Genomic DNA, 22,616 nt, shown 5'->3' with positions numbered 1-22,616 from the left:
CTACGTTACTAGTTAACCTGTATGTTACATTACTAGTTAACGAATATGTTACGTTACTAGTTAACGAGAATGTTATTAAAACTAATTAATAAAATCACAAAATCACAAAATTGTTAAATCATAGCATTAAATACGTATATTAAAAACAGCAAATGTCTAAGTCGTTACCTCATAAGGTACAAATAATAAAAAAAGTTAAACTTGACAAGTAACTTCTTCTCAATATACTATACACCTAAAATACTACTGACTTAAGCATCATAGTGTTTTATAGGTTGTCTTCCTAACCTAATTCCAACATTATCAGATTAAGATTTTCGAATCTCATTAGCTCGTCACCTTAACAAAAAATACACATTAGCTCGTCACCTTAACAAAAAATACAAACATATTAAGATTTTCGAATCTCATTAGCTCGTCACCTTAATATTATTATATATATATATATATATATATATATATATATATATATATATATAAAACTCACTTTAATATTATTTTATATTTTAACATATATTTTATACTAATAATTAATTTTTTACATAGACATAACCTAATTATTGTTCTAATATATATACAACTAACCAATGCCAAATTCAACATTTAACAACCACGTACAATATTTTTTTTTATGTAACATGTACCTTATCATGCTTAGCATATTAACAATTAGCAACAATACATTTAAAATTAACTTCTCAAAGTAGTTAGTATTAATTAATTATAATTATTCGTCAAATATATATAACGATATTCCTTAGATATATAGTATGAACTCATACTCTCGTATTTTTCTTTTTCGGTGTCTAACTCACTCTCGTATAATCAATCACAAGCAATTATTATTTTTCCTTCATTCATATAGTCATATTTGTGGAAGCACACCAATCACATGTAAGTTACAAAAAACGGACATTCATGTAATAATGTAATGAGTACGTACAATTTTAATATTTCAATCATAAAACCAACTTTGTTCAGATAATATCATCCGATTTTTAAAAAATGGCTTTTTTTTCAAATTTTAAATTATAACCTCAAACTTTCAATTTTTCAAAAAAAAAATGTTAAAAAAATAATTTTACAACAAAAAAAATTAACTAATATTAATAAACAAAAAATACTATATACATATAAAAAATCAGTCATTATATATATATATATATATATATTATTTTTAATATATATTTTATATTTTAATTTATATTTTTTATAAGTAATTAATTTAATAGTTATTTTTTTAATACACATACCATAACTGATTAGTTAGTTAAAAAATAGTTCTCTATACGTATCCAATTAATTAATAAAGTTGTGGATAAATAAAAATAAAAAATTAAAAGAAAATTATAAAAATTAGTTCTCATTTTTTCTCTCTCTTCTTAAAATAAAATCAAGATAACAAAAGGTAAAAATTCAACTTTACTTGAACTTTATGTGAAGTTAATACTTTGAGCGTGAAACTTCACTTGAGTTTGTTTTCACGGTAACAAAAAAAATGGTTTTGTTCCCTTTTGAGTTTTGCATGTGAACGCAGAGGAGAGAGCAAAGGCAACTTCTTAGGGTGTTTCGTAACATGCATAAGAAATAATAGAAGATGGATACTAGAAGGTTTTAATTTGAATCCCCTCTCAAGTCTCAACAACTCTGGCATATTGCCTATTGCCTATTGCGTCAACGTACGCGCCATTAGCCGCAACATGGTCACATGCCTCTCTTTGAATGTAGTTACCCACTCACCCTCCCATTTTTGACTTCTCCACATACGTACATACAATCATACATACCTCCACCCACCACTCCCCTCCCTTATTTTCATTCTTTTTATATATACTCACAATTCCTAACACTACTACTACAAACTTATCTTTCTCCCACCCTTCATCAACACTTCATTTCACTCTCTATATAATTACCCTTATCTTGCATTCCTTTTCTAAACGCTCCCAAAATATATTCTTTACAAGTATTCATTCAGTCTTTTTAGAGACAAGAATCAATGGAGATTCAGCAAGAGGAACACGAGTCGTGGTCGGAGACGGAGAGCACGGGGAGCCGGAGCACACGTGTGGGCTTCAGTGGGCCGCTGAGCGGCCCATTGGTGTCCAACAACAAGAAGAAGTTGAGCGCCAGGTTCAAGGACGACGATGATGACTTGGTCGAGATCACCTTGGACGTTCGCGACGACACCGTTTGCGTCCAGAACATTCGAGGCGGAGACCCAGAGACGGCACTCCTCGCTAGCCGCCTCGAGAAGCGGCCGTCCTCGCTCGGTGTCCGCCTCAGACAGGTGTCACAGGAACTGAAACGCATGACTTCCTCTCAGAAGTTCGACAAAGTTGATAGGAGCAAGTCCGGTGCCGCACGTGCACTCAAAGGACTCAAGTTTATTACCAAAAATGTCGGAACTGATGGTTGGTCTAAGGTTGAGAGCCGGTTCCTTGAGTTGGCTGTCGATGGAAAGCTCCCCAAAACCCGGTTTAGCCAGTGCATAGGTACCTCTTATTTTTATTCTTAATTTTTTAGTCGATCAATGTTACTGTTGTTGGTGAAGTAATTAATTAGTTAATGACGAAAACTAATTAAACTAGGTATGAACGACTCGAGGGAGTTTGCTGGAGAGTTATTTGATGCATTAGCTCGTCGTCGAGGCATAACATCGGCTTCCATTACCAAGGATGAGTTGCGTGAATTCTGGGAACAAATTACTGATCAGAGCTTTGATTCAAGGCTGCAGACCTTCTTTGACATGTAAGATAATTATTATGATAGCTTCATTAATTAGGACATGCATGCGATCAATCATCACAGGTAGTATGTATAATTATATTGCATGCACATTAAAAAAAATACATATTAAAATATAAAATATATTTTTAAAATGAATTAAATAAATATGTTCTTATACAAACATATTTGTGACCAATTTGATGAGTAACACCTAACATCTTTTATAATCAAATGTGGTAGCTATAAGACCTAGGTGTTAATGGAGACTAATTAAGGTGCTCATTCATTTTTTAAAGACCAAACAGATTAATTACAGATTATAGACAATAGAGAGATCGTCATGAAAGAGCCTAGCAGCGGAAACGACACAAATGTCCAACACAAGAACAATATGGAAGCACTCACAACACAATATGGCAGCAACTATAACAAGCAAATATAGCAAGTAAAGCAGTAATAAGAACACACCGAGATTTTAACGTGGAAAACCCCCTCAATGTGAGAGGTAAAAACCACGAGTCGTCCAGACCAATGAAATAGCTCCACTATAATCAAATGAGGTACAAGAGAGTCTCAAACAAAGCACAAAAATGTGCATATAACCAGCCAAAACATCAAAGCACCAAAGCTCACAAATGAAAAGCAAGAAGATGAAATATACCCAAAAAACAGAGCTGCTGTCGAAGCCAATTTCTCCCTCTGTAGACCTCCAATTAAAATCTCCACCGTCCAGAATGAAGAACAAGATGTGAAGAATCTACAGTTCAAATTTCACGTCGATCCAACGGTGAAAGAATGAGAAACTGCCGTTCCAAAATTGCTGCTCTGTGTAAAAACGGGAAACCTAATTTCTCTCTTGCGAAGCCAATTTCTCTCACTGCAAATCTCCAATCAACATCTCCACCGACCAGAATGAAGAACAAGATGATAAGAACATGCAGTTTAAATTTCAAGCCGATCCAACGGTGAACAACTGAGAAACTGATATTTGAAATTTACTGCTTTGGGCAAAAACGGGAATTTTGTTTTTCCCCTTCTCTCTCACTTGGTGGCTACTCTCACTCACTCTCAATGACCCCAAAAATCTGAACTAGGGTTGTGGCACAATGGGTGCAAGAGACACCCTCAAAATGTTGGGCTTGGGCCTCACAAAGGAGAGAAAAACCCAACAAATCTCCCCCTTCTCGACTAGGTGGAGGCTCTCGCCATTCCGGCGATCAAACAACATGTTTCAAACTTTTCTCTTGACAATGCTTTTGTCATCATATCAGCACCATTGTCATCAGTGTGAACTTTCTCAAGTTCCAACAACTTTGAATCTAACACATCCCGTATCCAGTGATACCTAACATCAATGTGTTTAGATCTTGGATGAAAAGTAGAATTCTTGGCAAGATGAATAGCACTTTGGCTATCACACAACAACACATAACGGTCTTGCTTGAAACCAAGTGCTGCAAGAAACTTCTTCATCCACAACAACTCTTTACATGCTTCAGTTGCTGCAATAAACTCTGCCTCTGTGGTAGAAAGTGCAACACACTTTTGTAGCCTTGACTGCCATGAAATAGCTCCCCCTGCAAACTTGACCAAATAACCTGAAGTAGACTTTCGAGAATCAATATCTCCTGCCATGTCTGCATCAGTAAAGCCAACTAGCAAAGGTTTCTCACCACCAAAACTCAAACTCAAGTTAGTTGTACCTTTGAGATATCTCATAATCCATTTAACAGCATTCCAATGTTCTTTACCTGGATTAGAGAGAAAACGACTCACAGTACCAACTGCATGAGCAATGTCTGGTCTAGTACACACCATAGCATACATCAAGCTTCCAACAGCTGAGGCATAAGGAATTTCATCCATTGCTTGTTTCTCCTCATCAGTGGTTGGACACTGCTTGGTACTTAACTTAAAATGAGGAGCAAAAGAACTAGCAACACATTTGGCATCATTCATGCCAAACCTTTGAAGCACCTTCTTTATGTACTTCTCCTGTGACAAATAAAGCTTCTTGGAATCTCTATAACGAGTAATAGTCATGCCCAAAATTTGTTTGGCAGGACCCAAGTCCTTCATAGCAAAGAACTTACTCAACTGTTTCTTCAACTCATTAATCCTCAAAGCATTCTTGCCCACAATCAAAATATCATCCACATAAAGCAAAAGAATGATAAAATCATCATCAGAAAATTTTTGCACAAATACACAATGATCTGAAGTTGTCTTACGGTAACCATGCTTCCCCATAACAGATTCAAACTTCTTGTACCACTGTCTTGGAGCTTGCTTCAACCCATAAAGACTCTTCTTAAGCTTGCACACAAAATCTTCCTTTCCTTTAACAACAAAGCCCTCCGGTTGCTCCATGTAGATCTCCTTGTCTAAATCACCATGAAGAAAAGCTGTCTTCACATCTATTTGCTCAATCTCCAAATCAAGAGACGCTGCTAATCCAAGCACAGCACGAATGGATGACATCCTCACAACAGGAGAAAAGATCTCCTCATAATCAACACCTTTTCTCTGGCTAAAGCCTCTAACAACCAATCTAGCCTTATACCGAGGCTTAGAATTGTGTTCTTCATTCTTGATTCTGAATACCCATTTGTTCTTCAAAACTCGCATACCCTTCGGTAGCTTCACCAACTCATAGGTATCATTCTCAAGCAAGGACTTCATTTCTTCTTGCATAGCTTCAAGCCATTGAGCTTTGCTTTCATCTTCAACAGCCTCTCCAAAGCATTCAGGTTCTCCCCCATCAGTCAACAAAACAAACTCATGTGGAGAATACCTTGACGAAGGCTTTCTCTCTCTTGTAGACCTTCTAAGTGCATTTGCAGGAATTTCTAAAGCTGGTTCTTCATCTTGATCATCATCACCAACTTCATCAAGTATTGGATCAACTGTTCCATCTTCACCTGCACTTGTATCATGCTCATTATTTTGAGCTTCAACTCTACCATCTTCTACCATAGGCATAGAGGGAGTAATATCCAAGTCAGAAAAATCATCACTAGGCTGAACCATTGGCTTTTCCGCATTATCAACATCCTTCAATGTTTGGTCTTCAACAAAGACAACATCTCTACTCTGAATCACCTTCTTGTTAACAGGATCATAAAACCTGTAACCAAACTCATCCATGCCATAGCCAATAAAAATACATTGCCTAGTCTTTACATCAAGCTTAGATCTCTCATCTTTAGGAATATGAACAAAAGCTTTACATCCAAAGACTCTTAAATGATCATAAGAAACATCTTTACCTGACCATACCTTCTCTGGCACTTCAAATTGCAAAGGAACACATGGTGTCCGGTTCAAGACATGAACAACAGTGCTCAAAGCTTCACCCCAAAAGGATTTTGCCAATCCAGACTGCGACAATAAGCACCTAACTCTTTCAACCAGTGTTCTGTTCATTCTTTCAGCCAAGCCATTCAACTGAGGAGTCTTCGGAGGAGTCTTCTGATGTCTTATACCATGCTCTTTACAATAAGCATCAAATGGACCTGAGTACTCACCACCATTGTCAGTACGAATGCATTTCAACTTCTTCCCAGTTTCTCTTTCAACAGAAGCTTGAAATTGCTTGAACACATTCAAAACTTGATCTTTGGTCTTCAAAGTGTAAACCCATAATTTTCTAGAATGATCATCAATAAAGGTTACAAAATAGATAGACCCTCCAAGTGTTCTTGTCTTCATCGGCCCACATACATCAGAATGTACCAAGTCAAGTATCTCCGGCTTCCTTGAAGGTGGATGGCTCTTAAAAAAAACCCTGTTCTGTTTCCCAGCAAAGCAATGGTTGCACTTTTGCAAAGCAACCTTACAACCAGATAAAAGATTCCTCTTGGATAACATATTCATGCCCTTCTCACTCATATGACATAATCTCTTATGCCATAAATCAGTTTCATCAACAAACTCAGCAGCATTAACAACATCTTTCACAATCTTTGCTTGAGTTAAATAAAGAGTAGAGTGTCGAGTACCTCTAGCAACAACCATGGAACCCTTGGTGAGCTTCCAACTATCACGAGAGAATGAGCTATCCAAGTCTTCATCACACAACTTACCAACAGAAAGTAAGTTCAACCGAATATCTGGAACATGCTTCACACGCTTCAAAGTCAACTTGGTACCGTTGGAGGTTTCCAAGCAAACCTGTCCAACACCGGCACATTTTGCAACACCTTGATGAGCCATTTTTACATCACCAAAATCACCAGGAGTATAGGACGTAAACAAATCCCTCCTAGATGTAACATGAATAGAAGCACCGCTATCAATCACCCAACTAGTGCTATTATCAACAAGGTTAACAGATTCAAACTCCTCAACAACAAGAAAATCATCATGAGTTACATTAACCTTGTCTTCCTTGCTACCATCATCTTTATTTGTGCTCTTGTCTTTACTTGCCTTGGCTTTCTCCTTCTTTAGCTGCCAACAAAATTTCTTCACATGTCCCTTTTGACCACAATGATGACACTCAATATTCTTATACTTTCCTCGAGACTTGCTTCTGCTTTGATCTCTACCTTTAGGACCTCGACTTTTGCTTCTCCCCCTAGACTCAGAAACAAGAACATCTGAATGTGTAGTCGATGTACCTTGTGACTTTCTTCTCATCTCTTCATTCAAAACACTGCTCTTGGCAAGATCCATAGAGATTACACCATCAGGAGCAGAATTGGACAATGACATTCTGAGAATTTCCCACGAGTCTGGTAAGGAGCCAAGAAGTAACAATCCTTGAACCTCTTCATCAAACTTGATACCCATGGAAGATAACTGATTCATAATTCCTTGGAAATTATTCAAGTGATCTGTCATTGATGTCCCATCTGTATACTTCAAAGCCAACAACTGCTTGATCAAAAACATCTTGTTATTCCCAGTTTTTCGAGCATACAACTGTTCAAGCTTAATCCAAAGAGTCCGAGCATGTGTCTCTCCAATAATATGGTTCAACACATTATCGTCAACCCACTGCCTAATATATCCACAGACTTGTCTATGCAACAAAGTCCAATCATCATCAGATTTATCATTAGGCTTCTCTGTACCAAAAACTGGTTGATGAAAATTCTTGACATAAAGCAAATCTTCCATTTTTGACTTCCACAAATCATAATTAGGACCATTAAGAGTGATCATCCTACTAGTATTAGTATTAGCTTCCATTGTTCACAAACTCACAAGCCCAGAAAAATACCAACAAGCTCTGATGCCAGTATGAAAGAGCCTAGCAGCGGAAACGACACAAATGTCCAACACAAGAACAATATGGAAGCACTCACAACACAATATGGCAGCAACTATAACAAGCAAATATAGCAAGTAAAGCAGTAATAAGAACACACCGAGATTTTAACGTGGAAAACCCCCTCAATGTGAGAGGTAAAAACCACGAGTCGTCCAGACCAATGAAATAGCTCCACTATAATCAAATGAGGTACAAGAGAGTCTCAAACAAAGCACAAAAATGTGCATATAACCAGCCAAAACATCAAAGCACCAAAGCTCACAAATGAAAAGCAAGAAGATGAAATATACCCAAAAAACAGAGCTGCTGTCGAAGCCAATTTCTCCCTCTGTAGACCTCCAATTAAAATCTCCACCGTCCAGAATGAAGAACAAGATGTGAAGAATCTACAGTTCAAATTTCACGTCGATCCAACGGTGAAAGAATGAGAAACTGCCGTTCCAAAATTGCTGCTCTGTGTAAAAACGGGAAACCTAATTTCTCTCTTGCGAAGCCAATTTCTCTCACTGCAAATCTCCAATCAACATCTCCACCGACCAGAATGAAGAACAAGATGATAAGAACATGCAGTTTAAATTTCAAGCCGATCCAACGGTGAACAACTGAGAAACTGATATTTGAAATTTACTGCTTTGGGCAAAAACGGGAATTTTGTTTTTCCCCTTCTCTCTCACTTGGTGGCTACTCTCACTCACTCTCAATGACCCCAAAAATCTGAACTAGGGTTGTGGCACAATGGGTGCAAGAGACACCCTCAAAATGTTGGGCTTGGGCCTCACAAAGGAGAGAAAAACCCAACACGTCAGAGATCGTTTGACTTTGCTTTCTAATTATTTGTATTCCCCTATCAGTCGTGGAAAAACTAACGCCGCACTTGATGCAACTTTCATGTGAAGAAATGATGATTGAGTTTATATAATATTATATATATTATATATTATTGTCACCCACCAATAAGATACTAAAGAATTATTGTTCACAAATTTGTGGAGTTATGAAAGTTGTCATTAGGCAAATTAGAGTATTAACAACCATCAATTAATAAATGATAATTCTAAAATAATCTTGTTACATATATATTTTCTTATAGTGGATATCATTTTATGACATCAGTATTTTTTAATAATTTATATATATTTTCTTATTTTATTAATTAAAAATAATTTAATTATATAATTAATTAATAATAATTATATTTTTATTCTGGTGTTATGAGTGTTTTAGTATACCAATATAGTATTATCAATTTTGAAATAGTTATTATTCCAAGTATAAGTATGAAAGTATTCTCAATGTTTCTAGGTTTATGTAGTAGAACTAACCGAAGGGTGCTTATCATTTTTGAAACCTAAAAACTTAACTAAATCACGCAATCATAATAAGCTTATAATTTAATAATTTTTAAAACCTACATATTGTAACCTGTCAAATGGCACCCAATTAGTAGTTAAAAGATCAGATCACTATTTTTTGGTTGAATTGCTCTATACGAATTATGTTTTTATAAAAAATTACTTAAAAACATTTTGAAGAATTATTTTTCGATCTCCTGTGTACAACTATACATGACGCGGGATTTTAATCCATCATTCAAACCTTAGAAAATTTGTTACAAGATTATTATTGTTATTATTATTAAGATAGTGGAACGGTCTAGGGGTTAAGCTGGAAAGTGAACCAAAAAGATAAATTGAACTTAAATAGGAAATCAATGGTTGGTCCCATTGAAGAGAAGAAAAAGAAAAAGAATGAATCAGCGTTTGCTGCACCAAACCCAAAGGGCTTTAGGAACAAGAACCAGTCAACGCTGTGTTGGGTTGATAACTGAACCAAAAAAATATACATACACGGAATTTGTCTCTCTATTGACTATTGAGTATCATTTGGAAAACAACATATGTACGCATGAATGTCACATAAAGATATAATTATTTATAAGCTCTCTTCTTATCAGTTTACATTATTAGAATAAATAATATTTTAATATAATTTTAAAGTTTTATATTCAAAAATCTTAAATTCAACTTTTAATAAATTTTAAAATTAAAAAAATAATAATATAAGATAAATAAAAAATATATAAAAAAACAAAAATTCAAAAATTCAAAAGAGTACCGTTGAAAATGAGTCCTATATGATGACAATGTCATAGTCAAAATATGAAAACATATATTATGGAGAACCAAATGTCAATGCTATATCTTAAATTGGGTTTACACCGACATTTTTACTGACTATTGATAAAATTGAACTCATGCCAGGGTGGACAAGAATGCTGACGGACGAATTACCGAAGAAGAAGTCAGAGAGGTATGCAATAATATACGACTATACTTGCTGAAATTATTTTTTAAAAAATATAGGAGTGAGTATTTTTATTAAATTTCGTCACCACTTAATTAGTAAATAAAAATTAATAATTTTATATTAAAATAAAATTTTATATCATTAAATATATTAATAATGACTAATTAACGACTATAAATCATAAAATTTGTTAGCACATGTGGAGATAGGAAGGTTGCTAAACTGCTGTATGATTATTGTTTTTACAGATTATCGCTTTGAGCGCTTCCGCTAATAAGCTTTCAAAATTACAAGAGCGTGCGGAAGAATATGCAGCTCTTATCATGGAAGAGTTGGATCCAGACAACCTTGGATTCGTTGAGGTTTACAATTTGGAAATGCTGCTTCTGCAAGCACCAGCGCAATCAACACACATGAACACAGATAGCAGGGTGCTGAGCCAAATGCTGAGCCAGAAACTAGTCCCAACAAAAGAGCACAACCCAATCAAGCGTGGGTTGCGGTCACTGTCCTACTTCATCGAGGACAATTGGAAGCGTCTCTGGATTGTAGCTCTCTGGCTCTGCATTTGCGCAGGCCTCTTTACTTGGAAGTTCATCCAGTACAAGAACCGCGCAGTCTTCCACGTCATGGGCTACTGTGTCACCACGGCCAAGGGAGCCGCCGAGACTCTCAAGTTCAACATGGCCTTAATCCTCTTACCTGTATGCAGAAACACCATCACCTGGCTCAGGAGCAGGACCAAGCTAGGCATGGCCGTTCCCTTTGATGACAACATCAACTTTCACAAGGTATGTATGTCCTTATTTTATATCTTAAGTTAGAGTTTGGTTTAGATAATAAGATAAAATAAGACATTGAAGATAAAATATAAATATAAAAATTAGTATTTTTATATTTTATTTGATAATAAATTAAAATAAATTATAAAAATTTAATTTATTTTTTAATTAAAAAATTTAAAAAAAATATAACAATAAAAAATATAAAAAATTACTAAAAATAATAAAAAAAATAAAACATAAATTATGTTTTGTTGTTAGTGTCTCATAAATACAAAATATACTAATTTAATATCTCTAAATACAATGTCTTTATACATGTTTTGTTTGCTAAATACAATTTTATATTTTTATATCCCAATATTCTATAAACAAAAACAGCCTTAATATCTTTTCCATAACATAACTATAACTGTGGTGTCTTTGTTCAGGTGATTGCTTTTGGGGTTGCGATTGGGGTTGGGTTGCATGCAATTTCGCATCTAACGTGCGATTTCCCAAGGCTGTTACACGCGACGGACGCGGAATATGAGCCAATGAAGCCATTTTTTGGGGAGCATAGGCCAAACAATTATTGGTGGTTTGTGAAGGGGACAGAGGGTTGGACAGGGATAGTGATTGTGGTGCTTATGGCAATAGCATACACATTGGCACAACCTTGGTTCCGAAGAAGCAGGTTGAATCTTCCTAAACCTCTCAAGAAACTCACTGGCTTCAACGCCTTTTGGTACTCTCATCACCTCTTCGTCATTGTCTATGCTCTTTTAATCGTTCATGGATACTTCCTTTACCTCAGCAAGCATTGGTATAAGAAAACGGTATGCATCAATTTATTACATGCATTCACATTATTTTCCTTATTCATTCATTCTTTTCTTCTTTTCTAAACTTATTGAACTATTGGCACAGACTTGGATGTATCTTGCTATTCCCATGCTCATATACGCATGTGAGCGCCTACTTCGTGCTTTTAGATCTGGCTACAAAAGCGTCAAGATTTTGAAGGTACATTGCCTTGTCTACTACTGCTTTTGTTTAAGATAAATAATGCACTAAAGACTAAACTATATAAACTTGTCAATGTTCCAGGTTGCAGTATACCCAGGAAATGTCTTGGCCTTGCATATGTCAAAACCACAAGGGTTTAAGTACTATAGCGGACAGTATATTTTCGTTAACTGTTCAGATGTCTCCCCATTTCAATGGTAAAATTCATCTAACGAGAAATGTTTCTCTAAATTAATTGGTATTAGTTAGTTATAACTAACTGACATCTATGTATATGTATAGGCATCCTTTCTCTATTACATCAGCTCCGGGAGATGATTACGTAAGCGTCCATATTCGGACTTTGGGTGACTGGACTTCACAGCTTAAGGCGGTTTTCGCGAAGGCGTGTCAACCGGCAAGTGGGGACCAAAGTGGTCTTCTAAGAGCAGATATGTTACAGGGCAACAACATACCAAGGATGCCGAAGCTCTTGATTGATGGGGCATATGGAGCTCCAGCACAAGACTACAAGAACTACGAAGTGATCCTTCTCGTGGGGCTAGGAATTGGTGCAACACCATTGATTAGTATACTGAAAGATGTGTTAAACAACATAAAGCAACAGAAAGACATAGAAGAAGGGATGGTGGAAAGTGGTGTTAAGAACAACAAGAGAAAACCATTCGCCACAAACAGGGCTTATTTCTACTGGGTGACACGTGAGCAGGGGTCGTTCGAGTGGTTCAGGGGTGTGATGGATGAGGTTGCAGAGAATGACAAGGACGGAGTGATTGAGCTTCATAACTATTGTACAAGTGTGTATGAAGAAGGAGATGCCAGATCGGCTTTGATCACAATGCTTCAGTCCCTCCAACATGCTAAGAGTGGTGTGGATATTGTTTCAGGGACAAGGGTCAAGACCCACTTTGCTAGGCCTAATTGGCGTAAGGTCTTTAAGCAAGCTGCTCTCAAACACCCTAACAAAACAGTTGGTAAGTTCATTTTCTTAATATCTCTCCTTATATGGAATTTAAATTATACTTTGTTAGGAAATATAAAAAAAATGAGTTATATAAATACCAAAATCAGCCACTAAATTCAGTCACTAATATAAAATATATAATGAAATATAAATATACATTAAAAATAAATTAAATCACACATATATTTATACACAAATACATTAGCTAATTTTAGTAGTTAATTTTAGCGTATAAATAATAGTATTTTTGAAAAAAAATACTATATATACATAAAAAATAGTTATTAATTAATTGTCATGTTTATTTAATTTATTTTATATATATAAAAGATGTTAGAGGATTATTAGAATATATTGTTTTTAATTATAAATTAAACATTAATATTTAAAAATATAAAATAAAATATGTTGTTAAATTATTAAACTAAAAAATTTGATTAAAAAATTTAAATTTATAACTAAATAATAATTAAAATTATTAAAGTTTGATATTTTTTAATATTTTTTTTATAATTAATTTTTAATATACACTTAATATTATTGAATATATGAGTCAATATGATTATTATGTTTACATTCTCTATTTACTCCTTTTTTTTTAGGTGTATTTTACTGTGGAGCTCATGCTTTGGTTGGAGAATTAAAGAGGCTTTCTCTGGACTTTTCTAGGAAAACCAACACTAAGTTCGATTTTCATAAGGAGAATTTTTAGATTCTTTTATCTCTTAGCTCTTCATTTTTAATTTATTTTATATTTTTCTCAACTGTAATATATATAAATAGTCAGGGCCGGGGGAGACTAATTAGTAGTATATATAAAAGGTTGCTGCATGAACTTTTTGTTGCAGAAATAGATGAGCGGCTAAGCTAGCAGTGCATTAATTTGTGATTCGTATATACATGTATAAAAAAATTGTATTCTCCTTGATGGGAATTAAATTATGACATTGTTGTTTTCACTTTTTCATATAATCAAATTAAATAAAAATTTATCAAATTTTATTTATTCAACATACGTGTAATGAACGTCTTAACTTACCGTACTTAAGATTAACAACACATAATTCACACAAAAGTAAAATGATTATGAAGACACTTAAGAGTTATGGTAGTGCGGCGCATTTTATCTAATATATATATGGTGTATTTCTTTTTTTTTTTTTTTTTAGTCAAGTGGATTGGACAACCCCCAATCTTAGCTATCACAACACACCCACACTACACACTCACTCACATAATATTTAAGGGTTTATATTCAACACTTGGTGCACTCACCAAGATTTGAACCCGGATGTAGCATATTAAGAGACACATGATTTAACCAGTTGAGCTAAGCCTCAACTGCATATATGGTGTATTTCTTTGGTACATGAAAACAACAAAACAGTAGAACATTTTGTGTTACCATGTCTATTTACTATTTGTATTGATAAAGCTAATCTCGGGAATCTATTTTCATCCCTGCTAAACATAGCACAAAGGTGATGATAGGAAAAGGGGAGAGAAAAATCTTATTATGCAATATATTCTATTCCCGCCCACTTTGCCTTTGTTCTCATTTTATTATCATGATGTAATATGACAAACATAATTATGCTAAACATAGATTAAAACTAATAGCTAAAATCAGTTATTAATATAAAATATATATTAAAATAAAAATTATATATTAAAATAATTAAATTATATATATGTATATAAATATATAATAATTAATTTTAATATTCACTTAACATTTTTGTTACCCATAATACTTTAATATGTGCCTCATCAGAAATATTTGACTCCAAAAAATTATGTACAAAGAGATATCTGTATATTAAATTTGATACTTCACATATATAGCTCTTCAAATTAAAGACAAAGAAAATAGAGATAAGTAAGCATGGGTGCAAAATCAACTGATCAAAAACAATTTTTGAAGTGTATATCATTTATTTAAAGAAAGATTATATACTTTAAAAATTGTTTCTTCATCTTTTTCAATAATTAAATATATAAATGGTTACATTAAATAAAAAAAAATGGTTACACCAAAAAAATTCGGTGTTCTAAAGGAATCCGGCACTGATTGTGATGGGCAAGAGATAAAAGGGTAGAGAGGCATCAAATGATAAATTTGTTTTGTTAGAATGCGAGAATATTTATATGTTAAAGAAAACCGTTTATAATTATCTAAAATTTTTCACCATGTTTAAATTATTTTTTTACAAAAATAATTTTATAAAAATAAATTACTAAATATCACTGCTAACTGATTTAATAGGATAAAATATATTATAATAAACTAAAAAAATAAATACTAAAATTTTTATTGTGATATACTTTATTTGATTAAATCAGTTAGCAGACGTTTATATTTTAAGGCTTGACTGTATAAGTAGAATCAACAAAAATAATATAAACTAGAAAAATAAACACTCAAATTTTGATTGTAAGTATTTTTTTACCACTATTTTAAGTAATTTTATAATTTTTAAAAATATTTATTATATTTATTCATTTTATAATGAGTACAACTAAAATAATATATATTACTAAAATTTTTATAACTATTATAATTAAATATTTTATAAAAGTTTACAATTTTTATTGTAAATATTTTTTATAATTATTGTAAATATTTTTATAAGATTTTAAAATTCGTTACAAAAGATTATGAGTACCATAAAAATTTGTAAAGTACTCTTACGTTTTCTTTACGTAATTAATTATTTTTATATATATATTATTTAAAATTAATTATATTTTTTCTTTTTATTATGTATTTCATCTGAACCAAATGAATATATACATGTTTTGTTTATATATCTTATTTACATTATAAATAAGATATATAATATGAATTTATAACTTCTAGTTTTTATTGTGAATAATAGAATGAACAGTATAATTAATTTGCAAAATATATATATGTGACAATAATTATTTTATTTATTTATTTAAAAAAAATCCATCAAACGTAGAATCTTGCAAGTCAATGTTTTGTTTGCATGAAAAAAAAATTAAGGAAGGCGTTGTGGTTCATATTTGGACTAGCTCATTTTGTTATGCCTTTATAGACATCCCAACACTTTTATAGTTTTCTCTCTGGAAAACTCTAACCCTACAATGACTGCACCACCTCCAACAGAAATAGTAAAACCCGAAACTAATAAAGAACCACCACCACCGTCACCACCAGAAGAACCACAACCAGGTTTCGAATCTCTCATATGCAAGGTAACATTTATATATATCAAAACAATTTCTTTGGATTCCTTTGTATTAGCAATTCTGTTCAATAATCCTTTGTTACGTTTCTATGTGTTTATCATCAGACTGTTGTATTGAAGGTCTCAATTCACTGTCAAGGTTGTGCAAGGAAAGTTAAGAAAGTTCTACAGAACATAGATGGTAATAATTGACCACCTTTTTTTAAATTCTATTTCTACTCCTCTTCTGGTCCTCTTCACATAATTTGTACACTCTGCTACTTGTAATATAGCCCATGGTTTTGTTCTTTATTGGTGTATATACCTCAGGTATTTATAACATAGACATCGATTTGAGGCAACAAAAGGTTACAGTAAAGGGGATAGTGGACAGCGAGATTATGATCAAACAATTGAACAAGACAGGAAAACATGCAGAGTTGTGGCCAGATACTGTAGAACCAAAAAAGAAGAAGAAAAAGAAAAAGAAGAAAAAGAAGAAAGATCCTAATAGTTCTTCACAGCAGAACAAAGAGAAACAGAGTGACCAAGAAAGTGGGGACGAAAGCAACCAGAGCGGCGAGGAAAATGATCAAAAAGAAACTGTTAAGCTCGTTGTTCAAGACACAGCAAAAAATAACGTCCTCGAAGGTGGCGCCACCAACGGTAAAATCGGTGTGCATTACCCAGAACCAAAGCCAGAGATAAGGCAGACGGTGATGTTCCCAGCCGGTTACCCGCCGCCGCCAATGGCAGAGAAAAAGGTTACTATCGCCGTCCATGGAAATGACGAGAATGAGCTTGGCGGTGGAGACAGAAAGGTGAGAATGAAAGGTGTAACAGTTCTTGATGATTCGAACCATCACCACATGGCATCCAACGAAAGTCCACCACGTCATCATCACACTTGTTATCAGCATCCACCACCACATTACTATGCACCCACACCTTCGATGTATAACGTGAGCTATCATACAGCATATCCTAATGCCAAGAGGCACGGTGCAGCTACTGCTTATTATACCTCCACGCAACCGTATTCGAACGGTCACGTGACAGAGATGGATCCTTCACCATACGATTTAGAACCATATTATTATACTTATACATCCTTACCGTCATATAATTCCTTCGAGTTCTTAAGTGATGAAAATCCAAACGGATGTAACATCGTATGATTCATGTACGTACGAATATGGAGTAATTTTTGTATGGATCCATATGTTAGTCTACTTTCCCATCTCTCACTTTAATTTAGTGGTAATAAAGTATTGCTAGATAGATGCTTATGGCATCTATGAAGAAGAGATAAATTATTCGTTACAATTGGTTGAAAGTGGACCAAGGAGAACAAAACAGAACTACGTGTCTATATATGTGACTGCGAAAATTGTTTTTATGTTTGTGGATCAAACTTTTTTCGAATATTTTTTCATAAAGAGTTAGATTATATTTTCGAATAATTGCTCATTTATGTTTGATTATTGATTCTATCGTCAAGTTGAAGTCTTTTCATAATTCCCATATATATTATTTTATTTTAGCCAATCAAACTTTAATACTCCAGTACTCTATACATATTTATTCTTATTCTTTGGTGAGAGGAGAATATAAGTGGTAATATTTGGGGATAAAAGAACATTTATTCCTTGCTTAGGCATGCTTGCAAGTTGCAGCAACCCTTCTTTAAGAATAACTGAATAAATTTTCACTTGCACCGCAGAGGTCCAAAAGATTAATTGAATTGAATATATCGTGTTTTCGTTTACCTCAACTTATTATATGTAACTGTATTATACTAATTAGACATATTATTTATTTAATAACATTACTTAACAATTTAATTACTGCATATATGATTTGTGATTTGTGTTTCACGTTGATTGTACTCTAATAATATAATTTTATTATGTGGGAAATAATAATTATATGTGACTTAAAATATGATAGGAAAAGAAAGAATAAATTTTTTTGTAAAGATATTAAGTTTAAAAGATGAAAATCCAAAAGTATACTTTAGGTTTAGAAAGTTGAGTGTATTGTTTACATGAAAACTAAATTGATAAAAATAGATTAATTAGATTTAAAGTGTAAAAAAAAATCTTTTAAAAGATATAATTTCTCCATACTCAGAATTCAAATCTTTCTATTTTTTATTAAAAAAAATATAAAAAAAAAGTCATCTAAATTAAAGATGAAGCAAATTAAATTTCTCTTCAACTAATATTACATGTTATAAGTATTTGTTTTTTTTTTTACACTCTTCTAAAGAATAGTCGAGCAATGTTAGAAGTGTTACTTTAAGGCATGGAGATTAATTTATCTTCTTTCACCACATTTGCTAAAAACATTTAAAATAAAGAAATCTCAAAAAGTTAATCTTCTTTGTGTTCGATTAGAATATCACTCTACTTAAATTTCTTTCAATTTAAAACGTTTATCCATCCTTTTGTGATATTAGTAAATGTTTTAACACTTTTTATCCATCTTAGGAGCGGGACCACGTTGCACCAAGGCGTGAAGGATTGCTTCGTTGCTATTTCTGCATCTTGGGGACATTGCAGAAGTATCTGAAAATTTCTGGTTAATCAAATTGAGTATAGGTAATTTTTCATGGGATGATCTCCACAGAAAATTTTTTACTTTGGATGGTAATTTTAACTCCAAATTGATTTCCAGAGCATTGAATTCGTTATCACCGTTGGAAGGTGCTCAAGCACATGAAAAAAATTATAAGCCACCCAGTACCTCGAGACCACATTGTACTGCTTCCTCTTGTTCCAGGCCCATTCAAGCTTGTCCTCACCATCGTCATTCAATAGCAGGGAGAGAATTCGCAAACTGAGCTTAGGGAAAAAAACTGCTTCAACTAACTCTTTATTCCATCTTTCATCCACTGTAAGTAAATTATGTACCCAATTGATATTTGTTACTAGATTGTTGTTGTTACTAAATCTAAAGTGGTAGGGTGGGGGTAACCATGGGTCCTCCCAGATACGAATATTTGTGTCAAATTCTATACTCCATCTCAAATCCTTTTCAACCACTTTCTTTCCCTCCAACAGACTTTGCCAGCCTCAGGAAGGTTGGTTTCTTTTATCTGCCAAAAGGGTGTTGGTGTATCTATAGTATTTTTCTTTAAGCATACGTGCTAGTAGATTGGACTTAGTAGTAACTCGCCAAAACTATTTACCCAACAAGGCTAGGTTCTGGGTTCTGAGATCTTTGAATCCTAATCCGCCTTTCTTTTTGGGTCTGGTCATACAATCCCAACTAACCCAAGTCATCTTTTTCTTCATTCCTTTCGAACCACACTAAAACTGTCTTAGAATCCTGTGTATTTCTTCCACTAGAGAATTTGGAAGCTTGAAACATGAAAGCGTATATATTGGAAGAGCTTTTCCGACAACTCTGATTAAAACATATCTGTCACCTGCTGATAACAGATTCCTCTTCCAAGCCTAAACTCTTTTCTAAACGTTATCCTTTATTGCACCGAATGTTGCCCTTTTAGATCTCTGAATAATGGATGGAAGCCTAGACATTTATATTGGTCTCTCACATGGTCTATGTTAAGTAACTCCGCTAGTTGTTGTCTTCTGGCAAGTGGGGGTATTTTGACTAAAAAAAACTGTTGGTTTGTGGAGGTTAACTTTTTGCCCACCAAGCATCTCATATTCGTTGAGTAGAGATAGAATATTGTTGCATGATTCCTCATTAGCCTTCCCAAATAAGATAGAGTCATTAGTAAAGAGAAGATGATTGGCTGTTAGAGACCTTCTATGAATCTGAATTCCCTAAATGGATCTGTTTTGCTCTGCCTTGTATAAGAGATAGGATAATTCTTTCGCACAGAATAGAAATAGATAAGACGACAAGGGATCTCCTTGCCGGATACCCTTTGTTGGCTTAAAAAATCATAAGGTTGACCTTCTACAAGAACAGAGTAAAAAACAGTAGTGACTAATTCTCTGATCCAAAAAATCTATTTGGTTCCAAAACTCATTCTCTCCATGATGAACCATAAAAAATTCTACTCAACTCTATCATATGCTTTACTCATATCCAATTTAATAATCATTTCACATTCCAATCTGCACCTCTTAGTTTTGAGGTAATGCATACATTCATGAGCTATTAGAATATTGTCAGAAATTAATCTACCCTTTAAAAATACACTTTAGTTTGAACTTATTAAATTATTCATAAACTCCTGAAATCTATGTACCAGAATTTTAGAAATAATCTTATAAGACTTAGGGTAAACTAATAGGTCTGACCTGTAACATGTCTCTAGCATTTGGAATCTTAGGGATTAAGTAAATCTGTGTATGGTTAAACGCCTTAAGTATTTTACCTCCATCAAAGAAGCTACGAACCACCTTAAAAACATCACCACCTACAATGTCTCAATAAAATTGAAAAAATCGTGCTGTGAAGCCATCCTCACCTGGAGTACTTTGACAAATGTTGAAAGTGGATCTCTTGGTTTTCTCTATAAAGATTGGTCTTATTAGTCTCCGATTCACGAAAGCTATAACCGGAGGACTAAAATCGCTGAATATGTCACCAGGTTCTAATGGGTTAGCAGATGAAAATATTTTTTTGAAATAATTTTCAGCCACTAGAGCAATATTCTGTGGATCTGAAGCCATCTCACCATCGTTCCAAAGTAGTCCACAAATTTTATTTTTTCAATTTCTAGTTTGAAATTTCTGATGAAAGAACTTTGTATTGCTATCCCTTTCTTTCAGCCACTTGCTTGTTGATTTTCCTTCCAAAAACTTTCTTCTTTTGATAGCTCCTCTTCTAATTTTTTTTCTACCTCTAACACCATTGGCCCACCAAAATAACCCGATGTAATCAAATATTCCAACTTAAGATTTAGTTCTTCAATTACCTTCTTACAGTTTCCAAATTTCCATTAACCTTATTAACATCAATATAACTTTCCACCATTTCCATCATTATCCAACTATACCACATCCAACATTTAATATCTCAAAATTATCAACTCCTTTAGCACTCATCAATTCAAACATCAAATATAAAACACTATAATTAATCCTCCACCAACACCTTCACCAATCATCATTCTTTCACTATCAATCTTCATCAATAACCTCCTTCATGCTTTATACCAATAATCAACAATATGCATTCATTCAAATTCAATATAAATCATATATCAACATCATTATTTAATAACATTTACAAAATCAATTCGTCAAGCATCATCAACCAACTAACATCAACAACCACTACAAATCCTCATCAATTCCAACAATTTATTACCAAACAATAACTAACATTAACCAACATCATATTACATCATTAGCACCAATAATCCTCAACAATCACCATCATCATACATATACCACAAACAACCACATATCCAATTCAATCCTATCCTATGGGCCACTAGCCTAAGTGTCCATAAACATTACATATTACATAAAGGAAACTGAAACCATACCTTGGCCGATTCCCAAACGCACCAAACACCACAACGAAGCCACCAAGCTCCAAACCATCAAGCCAAACCAAAAGCCAAGATCAACTCCAAAAACAAGCTTCATACATACAACATAACCATACATCAACAAATAAAGCTCATACTATACCAAACCACAAGGATAAAGAGGTTCCTTACCTTATCCAACGAGATTAGGGATAAAATCCATCAATTACTCGCTACTAGAGATCACCTAAACAAGCAAAACCACAAAACTTGCTAAGAAACCAAACCCAAAAACGCGCAGAACCTTAGGGCACAAAAATGGGGAGTGAGATGCAAGCCCTTACTAGATTTTCTTAGATAGAAAGGAAGAGCTCGTCGAGAGCTTCACGTGACTACAAACGGCTCATCAATCGGAGCTCCGTAGCTCAAGTTATGGCTCCCGAAAGGTGGAGGTGAATAGTAAAACCCCACCCTCACCTCTCTTCTCTCTCAATCCGAGCTCTCTCTCATTTGGGGAGGAGAATGAGCTGAAAAGCTCATTAAGTGAGCTTATATATGTTGGACCTTGGGCCCGGTTTGGGTTCGGTCCAATCCGTTAGCATTTTTAGCCCGTTTGGCCCACTTTGAGCCAAAATCTTTAAGATTGGTGTTCGGTTTTCAATTCTAAAATTATTTTTGTCCTTTCAAAATAATAAACCAATTTTCTAAATCTTATTTTTTTCTTAAAACACAGTACCGGGCAGGCTTAAACCAGTTCGACCGGTTCGGCTGTCGGTTCTCGGTCTTTTGTAGAAAACATATTTATTGACTCAGAAAAATTCATTGAAACCAAATTTCACTTTTTTATTTTCAAATTAAAACTTCTAAATTTTGAGTCTATCTCGAAAACTTA

The 22,616-nt window shown here is 33.8% G+C and overlaps 2 protein-coding genes across 2 annotated transcripts; both read left to right on the top strand.

Annotated features, from left to right (window-relative positions):
* The first annotated feature begins 1,854 nt into the window (after nt 1-1,854).
* On the top strand, nt 1,855-14,066 carry RBOHB (respiratory burst oxidase-like protein). Its single transcript, XM_016350058.3, has 9 exons — nt 1,855-2,495; nt 2,592-2,751; nt 10,270-10,318; nt 10,564-11,106; nt 11,529-11,915; nt 12,007-12,102; nt 12,187-12,302; nt 12,388-13,079; nt 13,672-14,066. Exons 1-9 carry the CDS (start codon nt 2,000-2,002, stop codon nt 13,779-13,781), a joined length of 2,649 nt encoding a protein of 882 aa, XP_016205544.1. The 5' UTR covers nt 1,855-1,999; the 3' UTR covers nt 13,782-14,066.
* A 2,020-nt stretch (nt 14,067-16,086) lies between these two features.
* LOC107648012 (uncharacterized) lies at nt 16,087-17,496 on the top strand. Its single transcript, XM_016352043.3, has 3 exons — nt 16,087-16,291; nt 16,390-16,465; nt 16,594-17,496. The coding sequence occupies exons 1-3, from the start codon at nt 16,181-16,183 to the stop codon at nt 17,439-17,441; spliced, it is 1,035 nt and encodes a 344-aa protein (XP_016207529.1). The 5' UTR covers nt 16,087-16,180; the 3' UTR covers nt 17,442-17,496.
* Nucleotides 17,497-22,616: the final 5,120 nt, after the last annotated feature.

This window comes from Arachis ipaensis, chromosome B6 (genome assembly GCF_059453495.1).
Source record: "Arachis ipaensis isolate K30076 ecotype BB chromosome B6, ASM5945349v1, whole genome shotgun sequence".
NCBI lineage: Eukaryota > Viridiplantae > Streptophyta > Magnoliopsida > Fabales > Fabaceae > Arachis > Arachis ipaensis.
Note: the sequence above shows the minus strand (reverse complement) of the source record. Positions and strands in the feature narration are given on the sequence as shown.

Bases quoted from the DNA above. Each gene is read 5' to 3' on its own strand.
- RBOHB (XM_016350058.3), top strand. From the start codon at position 2,000: ATGGAGATTCAGCAAGAGGAACACGAGTCGTGGTCGGAGACGGAGAGC. The intron at 2,496-2,591 runs GTACCTCTTATT...TAATTAAACTAG, and splicing joins CCGGTTTAGCCAGTGCATAG to GTATGAACGACTCGAGGGAG. The intron at 12,303-12,387 runs GTAAAATTCATC...GTATATGTATAG, and splicing joins GATGTCTCCCCATTTCAATG to GCATCCTTTCTCTATTACAT.
- LOC107648012 (XM_016352043.3), top strand. From the start codon at position 16,181: ATGACTGCACCACCTCCAACAGAAATAGTAAAACCCGAAACTAATAAA. The intron at 16,292-16,389 runs GTAACATTTATA...GTTTATCATCAG, and splicing joins TCGAATCTCTCATATGCAAG to ACTGTTGTATTGAAGGTCTC. The intron at 16,466-16,593 runs GTAATAATTGAC...TATATACCTCAG, and splicing joins AGTTCTACAGAACATAGATG to GTATTTATAACATAGACATC.